Genomic DNA, 13,305 nt, shown 5'->3' with positions numbered 1-13,305 from the left:
CAGTCCCTGGTCAGGGATGGCTCTACATGATTGCACCCTCTTGTGGTGGCACAGCACCGGTTGTGTGTTTGTACCAGAGTGCAGGGTCACAGCTGGAGACTTGGGAGCACTGGGTGGGTGTGCTCCAAATGAGATAATGGATCTCCATTTTGGGAAATTAATACTTAGAGATTAAGTTCTTGCATTCGTAGCTGAGTAGCTGAACTTTATTAGAGTGTATAAATAGCTTAAGACTTGCAAGATTCTTGTGCTTGATTGATTGGATTTGCTTTTGAATGTTTTTCAGATTTTATAGATGTAATTGTTAGTTCTATTACCTATTTCAGTTTGCATCATAAATATTCTTAAAGTTATTTTCTGTTAAGGACATTTTTTTTAAACTGGTTTAGTTTTCAACAGTATCAATTATTTAAAAACTGGTCCCTAAGTTGTCTTCGAAATGTTGCATTTCAAGACACTGTCAAGGGATTGATGAGTTATTCCATAGGGAAAGTCAGTCTTCGTTTGTCAAAACAGACAGAGGCAGCTTGGTAGAAAATGTGTGGATTTTTTACCAGGCTTCCCTGAAACAATTGTTCCAACAAAACATCTTATTACTGTATGGCAATCTCACACTAGGATCACAGAGAAATCATAGGAACTGACCTCAAGCAGGGATCTCTATGTCAGGACTTAGTCACTGCCTTCCAGCCTCTGTACTTCTTAAAGCTGTGTTGAGATGCATACATGTTATGGTTTTGGAATTCATAAAACCTTGAGTGCTTTTATCACAAAAACTGAAGTAACAATGGCATGGAGCACTTGGAGATAAGGATAAAACTACAACTGAACTTCTAAAGTTCAAAGAGGAGATTCTGTTACGCTGTGTTTAGGAACAAGTGTGTACGGTGCTTTTTGTATAAGAGTGGGAGTCAGTGTTCCTTTGGAGTCTCCCACTGCCTCTTCAGAGCAAGTTGCAATAAGGGAAGAAAATACCATGACCATAATAAGGTTGTTTTCCTTTTGGTCAGTTGCTGTCTATTGCTCTGTAATTTAATATTGTAAGATCAATGGTGCTTGTGTATGTGGGTTATTTCATATGCCCTTTCATTTTTGGACTTCCTTATGCCATTTTTACCTTGACTTACTAGATAACAGATGCTCTTACAAGCAATTGCAGGGTCCAGTTCCATGGTAGGCTCTTCAGCTTTCTGGCCCTAGGGAGTGTTTTCCCCGTCAGCCTTAAGGCACGTTGGGGTGCACCTTTCAGTCTGCGAGAGGTAACGAATCCAATTTGTATTTAGTGCCTTGGTTCTCACCTCCTTAGGCCATACTTTGACTAATTGGTGATGCTACTTTCCATGGTGCGTGCTTCAGTCAGCTTTGTTTGTTTTTCTGTGCTTGTCTGAAGTTACTGCAAATGCTTCAGTTGTGCATTAGAGTTCTCATTTTCAGGGCTAACATATCCATGAACATTGGGTTATGTAAGGAGTCAGTCAGGACCAAAAAGAGTTCCGCTATGAGATGTAATACCAGATGATTTTTTTCCATCCTGAGTTGTGTAACAGTAATTAACACACTGTATCTAGTCCTGCTTCGGGAAGGAGAGCGGTGATGAGCATATTCTCATGCTCTGTACATAAAAAGGTGCCTGTGGCTACATGTCTTGATGTTACAAAACTGTAGAAAAATTTAGGCCAGAAGGGACCTCTGGAGGTACTCTAGGTTTCATTTTCACACAAGATTAACTACAGACTTGGATCAGCATGCACAAGGACTTGTCCAGATGAGTTTTGTCTATCTTTAGAAATGGAGATTTCACAGACTCTCATGTAACCTTTTCCAGTACCTAATCACTCCTGTTACGAACTTCTTTCTGTGTCCATCCCTTGTTTCTCTTTCTGCAGCTTAGGACTATTTTCTCTTGTTTTCCTGCTGTGTACCTTAGGAAAGATTCCTGCTTTGTACTGTAATCTTCCTGGTTGGAAAGCATGTTCTCCACTAGCAACAGTTGCCCATAAAAACAGTAGATTTGAGACCTTACTCTACCTTTGTTTGCTGTGGTCAGATTTCCTCTTTCATGTTAAATTTGCTGTTTTAAAAAAATCCCTGCAGACTCTTTTTCATAAAATAAATGATCTGACATATTATTGGGAGATTATATCCCTTGGAAAATGTACTAGACTATTTATTGGATGTGGGAATGATGTCAAGAGAGAATATAGTAAACATTCATGTCCTGGCTAGAGGAAATATAATTTCGGCAACCTCCTCCCATGCTACCTCTTGACATAGAAGCACAGTTAGCTACAGTTACACTTCAGGGGAAGAGGTTCCTATTGTGAAGACTTTAAAATGGACAATGTGAAGTTCAATTTGTACTTCACCTGGCATAAGTATTTTGAATTTTTATGATGCTCCGGTTCTTTTTTAGTCTGGCAGTAATATCCATGATTTTCGTCTGAATTATTTGTTCACTGCTTATACAAGGGGAGCTGGTACCTATTTTTTTATTACTGAGAGTTTCCCTGACCACTGCAAACAGCAACAAAAAATTATTTACCACTATTGAGAACAACCTCTGTATGTGTAAAATACTCATGGGACTTTTTTTCCTTTGTTTTTGAATATTTTGCATTTGAGAACTCTGAAAGTTAGGGAGAGGAAACTGGAAGTACTGGCACAATGTTTGTAGATGTGCCACTTCATGTAGAAAGTGCTGAGGTTGGTATCTTAGCACAGAAAAGTTCTTTGCATTTCTGTCCCCCCTTCTCCCCTTCCATGGGTCGTGGCTCTGTATTAAGTTTCTGCAGCTCAATGAGAGAGAAGACAAATCACTTGAAAATGAGTTAGGCAGGTCTAAGGACAGTAACAGTAATGAAATAACCATCTCTCATTGAATATTTAGATCTACACATTGACAATTGCTCTTTTCACTCATTTTAACAGATTTTTCAAAGACTGATCTATGCTGATAAACAAGAAGTTCAAGGAGATGGGCCATTTTTGGATGGAATTAATGTCACTATCAGAAGAAATTATATTTATGAAGATGCTTATGATAAACTTTCTCCTGAGAATGGTAGGTTTACAGTTATCAGCTTGCTGTAACACTTTATTGTTCTTACCATGTAGATCCATATTTGCTTATTTGACTGGTATGCTCTAGGTGTATCGGCTCGGAGATGTGAAAGTTCTCAGAAGTTAAATTTCCTTTTTTTTTCAGAAGTAATTCTCACCCATATTCTGTCTGATTATTGCAGTCTAAATAACCTCTTTACAACCCATTTTTATGGTGCTTTTCTTCCCATTTGCTCATCCAAATAATTGTAATTTGTATATTTTTCTATGTAATTCATTAGATATTATCTGCTTTGATAACCTTTGCCAGCAAATACATATGGACTGAACAGGATTTGCTAGGTACAATATGTCTGATAATAGTGCAGGGCTCTTTTTAATGATAGGATGTAGTACTGTAAATTTTACTACATTGAATTAAATCACATGTTCGTGTGAATCTTGCACTCACAGTATTTTATATATATACAATTTTCAAGTTATTCCTGGGTCTGTTTTAAATATTTTGTAGGATTTTTTTTCTTCCCCTACCTATGGTCTTATCCACTTGGGGTTTTTTTACAACTCTTAAAACAAGACCTTTTCTACAAAGTGAGTGTTTCACAAACTAAATATTCCAAAATTCAAACCAGTAATAAGAGTTTTGCTACTATTTACTAGGTCAGTTTTTATTCTAGCATATATAGTTTGTGTGTGTAGTTACATGTGTTTTTATCTATACAAAACTGAAGCAGACAATTGCATTTGTGTTTGTCTCTCTCCTTTCTCTGCAGAACCTGACCTAAAAAAGCGCATTCGTGTTCACTTGCTTAATGCACATGGTCTTGATGAAGCTGGTATTGATGGTGGTGGAATTTTCAGAGAATTTCTGAATGAACTCCTCAAATCAGGATTTAACCCTAACCAGGGTTTTTTTAAAACCACCAATGAGGGACTGCTTTACCCTAACCCTGCTGCTCAGATGCTCGTTGGAGACTCATATGCCCGACATTACTACTTCCTTGGGAGAATGCTTGGAAAGGTAAAACCAGTGCTCTGTACTACAAAGCTACAGCAGTACTGAAATTATTCAGTAATGTTTTTTTCTAACAAGTGAAGTGGATGGGAAAACCAAAAGATTTTCCCAGACTTGAGAGACAGTAACTTTCAGATGTTGTGTATGAACGTTACTACTACTAAAATTTGATTTTAATAAATTTAATAAATACTTGGGAAGTATAGGAAATTTGCATTATCCTGACTGCCAGTTGAGCAAAGTTTGCATATATTTACCTCTGTGTATATCCTCGTGCTTAAGGTTGATTGAAGTCACCAGCTCTGCTCTGCATATAGTGATTTTCAACCTGGAGCTTTTAGGAATATGACTGCAGTTACGTTTCCATCATTTGGAATATATGAAATGAATGTTTTAAACAGTTACTAGTTGTATGAGATATACAGTTCTTGGTAGCATTTAAAATTTGCCATCAGCATTTACCATACTTAAGAGCCGTATGCAAATTACTTTTCACATATTCTGTTTGGGGTTTTGTGCATTTTGCACATTTCTTGAGTTTTAGTGCTTCATAATTCAGTGATATGAATGTTCAAAGGCTAATAGATGCTTGTTGAGCTACATGAAAAATGAAGGGGGAGGAACAAAGAGAAAAGCCATTACAAACATTAATTGCATTCAATTTTCTTTTATGGTCAGGTTTAATACTGAGGCTATTTCATTCTAAGCATTTGAAATAATTTTTATAAAGCTAGTAATTGTGAAACAAAATTTGGAATACAAATTCCATTTCGAGGAAAAAAAAAAGTATTAACTGCTGCTTACCTGTCTAATACTGAAGGTATTAAGATGTAAAAATCTCATTTAACTGCTTGAAGTATTTTGGAGGCTAAAATCCTACTGCTGCCTCGCAGTGAGGTTTGACATGCGCTTGGATTCTTTGTAGTGTAGCTGGAAATGGTTTCAAGGGATGTTGTTGGCAAATTGTGCATTGTTGAAACAGTGCTGTGCTTGGGAGTTGCAGTCGACTGATTTAGATAAAACTGCCTCTTTGTAAGCAGAGTCCCTGCTAATGCATCCTAGCTACTGCCATATCCAATCTTCTTAAAGCATGGAAATTACAAATTGGCCATTTCAGTAAATAATCTTTGAGTGATGTTCCCACTCCTCTTGGGAGATGGATTCAGTACTATCACAATAGTTGGTAATTATATCTGATACTACATGTCCAAGCTTCATTTTCTTTCTGCATGTGTAGATTTTTGGAGTGGGAAAGCAAATACTTGTGGTATTGTTAAGGAAGTTGCTTTACCACAAAAATGCTTTGTGTATATCTAGGAAGGAGGCAGGGATCAACTGGCAGGGGGAGTTGGAAACATTATTTAAAAAAAAAAAATTGTAATTTTGAGTCTTCAGTTTCCTCTGTCAGATCAGCACATTGCCTTCTGTAATTGAATTTCGAATATTAGCATAGAGGCAGAAGTTACAAAATGTGTTTTAATCTCACCAAGTGCTACAAGTAGAGTTTTTTGGTCTTTTTAAAATCAGAGAATCTATTATTTAACATTTTGAAAGCATAAATTGTATTTGCAGTGTGTTTAGATAAGGCAAGAATTGACAGTGCTACTTAATAATTACCCTTGCCCAGGTGCACAGACACCTTTTTAGTAGTGTGTTTAGAGACCTGATGAATTAAACAGAAAGATAAGGCACGACCATACTATTCAAAACCTGCCAGTATTGTGATCTTAGTTAAGTTATTGAATACCCACTCATCCGTTTTCAAAAATGTGTCCATTTTATGCTTTGCACAGGGTTATTTGAGAGCAATAGTGAATTATTAAAAGCTCCTTTGCAAACAAAACAGATATAATGCAAAGGAAGCAATCAGGCATCCACAGCAATTTCTTATTTGTAGAAACCAGTATGTAAAGAGTGCTACCACCAAAAACTCTCACGTAAGAAGCTTCAATGTTATCAGAAAACAAATACATTAAAATACAATAATTTATAGAAATTCTCTGTCTCTTAGTAACAACTTCATACTAATATCCAAACGTGTTTAACTTTCAGCACCATAAAGTTACACCTAATTCAGTTTTTCTTCTCATCAGGAAGTTTCTAACAACTTGGCATCTTCTTTGTTAATTGGTCAGTTCAGAAGCAGAAACAGCTGAAAATTTAAAACATATCTTGACAAATGGTATATCCGAAAAAGTAAATAATTTTAATCTTGAATAAATTACTGACTTTTGGGTGTATTCTTCTAGTTAATGAAGAAACTAAAATCTGTGTACAAAATGCGTAGCTTGTTCATGCAGCTTTTGCAGTCACTTGGTGAGCAAAAGGTCTTGTAGAAATAATACTGTGTGATCGTGTAATTGCATATGTTGTCTGAAATCATCTTTTAAAAAAACCCAACAGAAATGAGTTTGCTTAAACAGCAGCTACTCAAACACTTCCAAAGTTTACATTTCTCAACTGTCAGTGACTTTACTCTGAAATGTAAATATTACCTTAGCACGGGTGCGTTTTAAGCATTTTCCTTTCTCTTCCTTAAAAGTTAAAGCTCAGTTTGCCATGCACACCTTTGGTAAGAGTCTCCTACTGCCAGGGTGGTTAGAAACTCTCAGTGTTGCCCACTGGAAGCACAGCTGGCACTGTCTGAATCCCAGGCTTTGCTTGAGAGCCAAGGGTGTCCTGGGGGCTGTCAGGAACGTTCAGGCAGAGTTCTAACCCCAAATCCTCTCTGGAAAGTAAAGCCTTCTTGTCCCAAGTGGTGTCCCAGTAGGATGGATGGGTCTGCATGCTGTGATGCTTTTGTTCTCTTGGTAGTTTTGGGCTGTGGGCAGGCTCCTGGTTTGGTTCCACTTCCTTTCCACATGCAGTAGTTGTTGTTTTGGCTGTACTAAAAATCTCCCCATGTACAGACTCTGCTGTGAAGTGGAATTGGCTCAGGAGAACACAAAGGGTGGTTTTTTGTCAGGGTGCCAAGAAGCACCAAAGCAAGGAAATTTGGAAGCAACACCTGAGAACATTAGAGGAGGATTTTCTCCATGCTGATTCTTGAGTGGTCTGCTGCACACCTGAAAAGAGGGAAATATTGGGTGACCATTCCAGCAGAAACAGTGATGGAGAATTAAAATCTGAACTTCACCATATTGTGACCTAAACTCAGTCTAGTGTACAACATATTTCCCCATTTCTAGTTTACATTTGCATTTATTCAATGATGTTGCTGTGACAGATGTTGTGGAAAAGGACATTATTTGCATTTGGAGTTCTTTGGCATCAAGCTGCTAATTTTTAGGATAATATACTTAAATTTCATGAAGTACCAGCATTAGTTTAAGAATATGGCAGGAAATCCAGATTAGTATGATAATTTCTATGGTTTCCTCTTCTTCCCTTTTGACATAAACCTGCTAGTTCTTGCATTTACTTTGTTTTGCAGTGACTGTCTTTGCATGTTAAACGGAGTGACTCTGACAGTAGAGATTTTTGTGTAATACACTCAGTGTCTTTGATTTTACTGAATTCTACCATCTCTCTTATTCCAGAATATTAAACAGCACTTGTGAGTCACACATTCATGTTGCTGAAGAACATCTATTTTTGAAATATAAAATTAAGTCCCCTTTTCTAAGCAATAGAACCTGCAGTCCTTGGAAGACACTCAGGTTTTCTGAAAAGATTTAGATTTGTTTTGCCAAGACCCAACTTCTGTCTTAAATGACTGGGAAAGCAGCATGGAGAAAAAAATGTTTTTTGAGTTGTTTGAGTCCTTCCTTTGTAGAACTAAGTAATGAAGTTTCATAGAAGAAGCATCAAGGATTGAGAAAAACTAATGTGTTCATTTTGAATTTTAGCATTATTTTGATGGTGGATACAATCTAGGTTTAGTTCTTTGATTATTAATACATAGTGGTATATAGGAGATCAGTAATTTGCATGGACTTGTGGATATTACATTGACGAATGTCAAAGTTGTTTATTTTCCTACGAGTTTTTGTAGTTTACTGATTTAAGATCTAACAGATTGTTCTTTCCACACATCTAAATGTTATTAAATATATATAATTTAAGAAAAGAATTATAAAATACTTCCTTGGGTAAAATGAAGCTTTAGAAGAGTAATAGTAGATCAAATACAGATTTTATTACAATATAAGTAAATGTGGGACCTAATTATTGATTATTTTTCTGTATATTAGAGAGTGTGCCTTATGGTTCCTGTTTGTAACTTTGAATATTGTGCCTGTCTGGAAGGTACAATTGTAAGATGAGCAGTGTCTGTAGGATCCATCCTGCAGAAAAGCTAAAATAGTTCTTAATAATTCTTGGGCCTTATCTAAGAAGTATTGAATCAGGGGAGTCTTTTTACAGCAAGATCTACATCAGATCCTAAACTCTTAAATTATAAATTAGCTGCACGTGTGGGGTTAAAACATTCAAGGAAATGTTTCTAATAACGTATTTAAGTGCTGCTTGTGCACCAAAAGCTTGTGGAAAGAAAACAAAGCAAGAAAACTGTACAATGAGAACTGAGTTTCGTACACTTGATTATTTGGTAGGATAGTGTGTCAAACATCGCACTGCCACTCTGACTGTTAGAGGGTGGGGGCTTTTTCCTTCTGATTATTAGGCTGCCCTTTTCTTTTTCTTATTGTTCACTTAATTAGACCCACTTTGGCTTGTTTTAAGTCAGCACCCCCTTAATTTGTTTGCGCTGCAGCCACAATTGATACTACTAGTACCTGGTAGGTATGGGATTGGTGATACTGATGAAAAGAGGAGGTAATTGGTATAAACTCTTTGTTTTATTAATTTCAGTTACCTCACACATGATTTTGTAGATTCAGCATTTTGCTTAAAAAGCAAGTTAGGTGATGATCATTTGTCTCAGAAATTCCTGAATCTGATATGGAATCAAAACAGGAATTTACCGTGGAAAGTGGCACAGTCCTTTAATGATAAACTTCCAGTGTGGAAACACAATCCTAAGAGAGCAGAATTGATACCTTAAGGAAGTTACTTCATGATTTATGAATGCAGATGTAAACTAATCTGAATTTATTTTCTGACACAGTTCTTCAGCTTGACAGTTCCTTTGTGTACTGGTGCATTTAACAAAACCAATTATCTTTTGATTACAAATAGCTGTGTTAGTAGTAACCTTGTAAATAGATGTCTAGCGCTAAAGGACTACTGAAATGTGGTATTTTAACTCTAAATCTTTAGGGAGGAAAAGTGTTTATTGATGGATTGTGATATTTATTGGGTCATAATGTATTTAAATTTTCTTTAATGCATATGTTAGTGATTGTTTACCGTGACAAAGTGCGTAGAGGTCTCTGCAAGGAGTTCTGCGTGGAAAGAATTACCTCATGTCAGTGGTCACTCCTCAATTAAAAGTTCCATTAGCAGATGATTCCTGCTTCTGGTTTGTGTACTGATTGCATTTTATTGCCTCTAAATCAGGTTCCTAGACAGGGAATAAATAAACAGTTAGAGTGTGTGGTAATGGTATCCTGATCTTTTTTCACAGTTGGGAGCACCTACATCCATTTCAATCAATTAGGTTTGGAATATTTACTGAAATTCTTAAATTGGTTTGAACTTTAAAAATTACTAGTTCCATTGCTATTATAATACAGATTTATGTTAGAAGCATATCCAGAGGTTAGTTATATAATATTAAGTATTTCAGTATGTCAGAAGATTAAACTTAAATAAGGAGGAATAGGGTTTTTTTTATATTCAAGTTCTTCCTAAATTATGTTTAAATTTGAAACAAGAAAAATCTATTAAGCCTTTACTGGAACTTCAGTAGTGAATGATAACTATCAGTTTTCCAGTGCATCCACAGGTATCTATAGTGCTTTCCTCTCTCATCCCTCAAAACCCCCCAAATGACATTGATAGCAATTTATATCATATTTATGGCATAAGTTACAGAGATAACTGTTCCTATTAAATGAGAAAGCAAGTATCAAGCTGATGAAATGGTAGTTTTCTGCACGTGCTGGCATTTCTGAAGCACTCTGTTTTGGTAATAAACATTAATGTAATTAAAGACATCCTAAATTCCTACAATAAAAATACTAGCAAGACTTGCCATTTTTAAATTAAAAATTAACTCAAGGTCATTTCAGTTGATATGATCCTATGAAGTCTTCGGGAATGGATCCTTGCATTTCCTGGTCCTGTGTTGATGAGTTGGGAGTTTGGTCTGTGCTGCCGCACCCCTGCTGTCCATTTCAGGGATTTGCACCGACTGCAGCAGCTGTGACAGGCAGGTCCTTCACGCCTGAGTCTTGCCACCCCAAGTCTCTAAAACTTCTATAAAGTTGCACTTACTGACCTTTAAATTCCCACTGAGTGGAAAATCTGAAGTAAAACCAATTTAAAAAAGGCTTTTTCTAAAAAAGTAATATAAATAATTTTAATATCTGATGATATTCACACTGCTGCAGAGGCTATTAAAACTCGCCGAAGCCTAATTGCAGGCATCAAGCTGTGGAATTTTGGACTCCTGTTCTTTTAAAAGGCAGAAGAAAGGCAAGCTATGATTTTTCACAGTAATGCAGGGAAGATAATGCACCAGATTTTCCATTACTATGGTGATATAAATGCATCTAGACATCTGCTACTGCTCAGAGGCTTGGAAACAGTGACTTAGAGCTCCCAGGTAACAGCACACATTGCTTTGAGACACACACCTGAGAGAATTAATTTTATTTTACCATATTGGTATTAGAAACAATATCATTTGGGGTTTTCTCTCTTTAAAACACATTATTAAGCATATCATTAAGAAATTATTTTATCTAGAGATTAGTGAATGTTAGCTCTAAAAAAGCTTCAAAAATACGAGTACATTTTAATTTAACTTAAATTTTTAGTTTAATCTTTTCCGTTAGGGTTGAAAAGTCTCTGCTGCCCCCAAAGGCTTTGTGTGATATTTCTAGGATATAAATAATAAGGTAGAAGGAAGTTCTAATGGTTTTGCTATTTTTCAATCATTTTTTATTAATGGTTCTGTACAGCTTTGAAGATCTATTGCACTCTGTAAGTGCTAAGTATTATTTAATAGTAACTGTTTAAAATTACTGAAATAGAGAGGGTTATGGTCTTGGGGGCTGATTATGGAAATAACTGAATTTAAGTCCAGTCATTTACTGCCTTATCCTAAAAGCCATGCATCTTTCTGGCGATATGACTTTAGCATTGTTTATGCTTTAAAATACAGCTCTGGGTTGTGAAGGATTAATGGAAAGTAGAAGCTGTGACTGATTATTTTTCCTTAAAGAGATTTTAGTTGAAATAATACATGAGAGAATTAGTTGTAGACCTGAAAGTGTAAGTAAAGGCACTAAAGCTGCCTTGCAGGGAGAGAGTTCATCTGTGAATTTGTTTACACAGTTTGAAGCTTACTCAGCACATTGTAGTGCTCAGGTAGCCTCTATTGTGTATAGCTAATGTGGCTGAAATGACTCTAATAGCTTACATTTTGTCCAAATTTAAAACACGATGTGAAATCTTTTCTTTCTGAAGATCAGTTTCCTAAACCTTGGGGTCATACCTGAACAATACCTTGTGTAACTATGTAGTACTTAAATGGTATTGTGGTAGTTACCATCTGTCGTCCCTGTTAGGCATTATTCTCATTTTATTGAAAGAAGAAAAGTCCTCCTTATCCAGAGAACTGTCATCCTTCTCTTTTTGCTATGTACAGCTGTCCTTCAGCCCAGATCCTTCTTCCATGATGCATTTCAGGTACTACTTGCTTGCCTGTATTCTGAAGGGTACTTGACTTAAAAACTGTTTCTTATTCCTCCACATCACAGATGTGTAGTGAGTGCATTCATGTCTGAACATCATATTTTTATCACTTCAAATGCCCACATTGTGATCTGTGTCACTGAACTGAGTAAAGGCCAGTCCCTGTAGCAATCAATTACTGTGGAACTATACTGTAATCACAGGTAGCTGAGATTATTTAAAAGGGGAACAACAGGCTTCAGGCTGCGTGTGAAGTGGAAACTTATTAACCACAGTAAGCTTTCTGTTACTTTGGTGGGTTTTAATATTCTGGTGTGTTCTGCAGGCATTCACATAAAGGGGGAGACAGGTGGGTGAAGTTCCTTTTACTGAATACTACTTTTTCCATAGTGAAACAATTGCTCGTGGCCTTTTAACCAGAAAAAAACCCTTATTTTAACCATCTCTTCAGAAAATAGAAAAGGCTTGACATAATTAGGAGAACACTGGGTTGGGGAATACTAAAAATAATTTGTTACTTGAAATATAATTTTTTTTTTGTTGAGTAATTTCAGAAGCTTTTAAGTTACTTTTTTTTGATATCTAGTGATGTCAACTTCAACTGAAAAGCATCCCTAATCTACATGACTTTGAAAGAGTGCTGGGAAATCCAGGTTGGCCTTTTCAGCAGACATTGCCTTTTAGCTGCTTGGGAACATGTCACCCTGTGAGCATTACATTGCTTTAGGGATTGCCCTTGATGGGAACATCACTGTCTCTGCTTCAGACCATCTCCTTGCCCCAAGCTTGTACCTGCAAATGGCACTTCTGTCCAGCTGGAGTGTTAATACCCTAGCCTTCCAAGGAGGCAGAGCTGTAAAGGACTGGTTGAGGTTGTTTGTGTTGACCCCCATGTCGACATTAGAACCTTAGAAACTGGAAGTTTGGTGCCGTATGTGACCACCAATCACTCCGTTCATGACTTCCCATCTGGACTTTCTGCCTTATGTAGGCTTGCTGCGGTTTATGGGCTGCAGGGTAGAGACAATGGAGTCAGGGGCTCAGATAGGAAAGCTGGGAATGGGAATTGTCAGAATTCCTCATAGAAAGGCATCGGTCTCATCGGTGATTACCGCAGAGTGAAAGGAAGCTTGGAAAAGAGTGAGTGAGAGTACTCAAAGTTTGAGAAGAGATTAGTTTTAAAACAGACACTGGTTAAGCTTGCTGGCTTTGATCTCCTGAAGCAGTGTGTGAACAGGAAGCTCTGATTTAGCCAAACAGAAGTAGACATCTCTGTCCGGGGCAAGCCAGTTTCTCCCATCAGTGTTTTTGCTCAGTGGCTGTGAGAGGAAGAAAAGGATGAGTTCTGTGTGGAGAACATGACCATATATTATATTAAAGGACTATGTAGGTATACTCTAGTGATGCAGGTTCACACTGCAGCTGAGGAATCTGGCAGCTGCTTTCCTCTGGTAGAGGTGGTCACC

At 36.9% G+C, this 13,305-nt stretch overlaps 1 protein-coding gene across 1 annotated transcript in view; it reads left to right on the top strand.

The window, feature by feature from the left end:
* The window catches only part of UBE3C (ubiquitin protein ligase E3C), a 69,675-nt gene that overhangs the window by 39,412 nt on the left and 16,958 nt on the right, over window positions 1–13,305 (top strand). Inside the window, exons 17-18 of the mRNA XM_066200786.1 lie at window positions 2,929–3,061; window positions 3,834–4,081. Of these exons, the coding sequence (XP_066056883.1) occupies window positions 2,929–3,061; window positions 3,834–4,081 (381 nt within the window). The remainder of the gene's footprint in view (window positions 1–2,928; window positions 3,062–3,833; window positions 4,082–13,305) is intronic.

This window comes from Chamaea fasciata, unplaced genomic scaffold, assembly GCF_029207755.1.
Source record: "Chamaea fasciata isolate MVZ Bird 193981 ecotype frontalis unplaced genomic scaffold, bChaFas1.0.hap1 SCAF_1, whole genome shotgun sequence".
Classification (NCBI taxonomy): domain Eukaryota; kingdom Metazoa; phylum Chordata; class Aves; order Passeriformes; family Sylviidae; genus Chamaea; species Chamaea fasciata.
The sequence above is the reverse complement of the archived record's forward strand: the minus strand, read 5'-3'. Positions and strand labels throughout refer to the sequence as shown.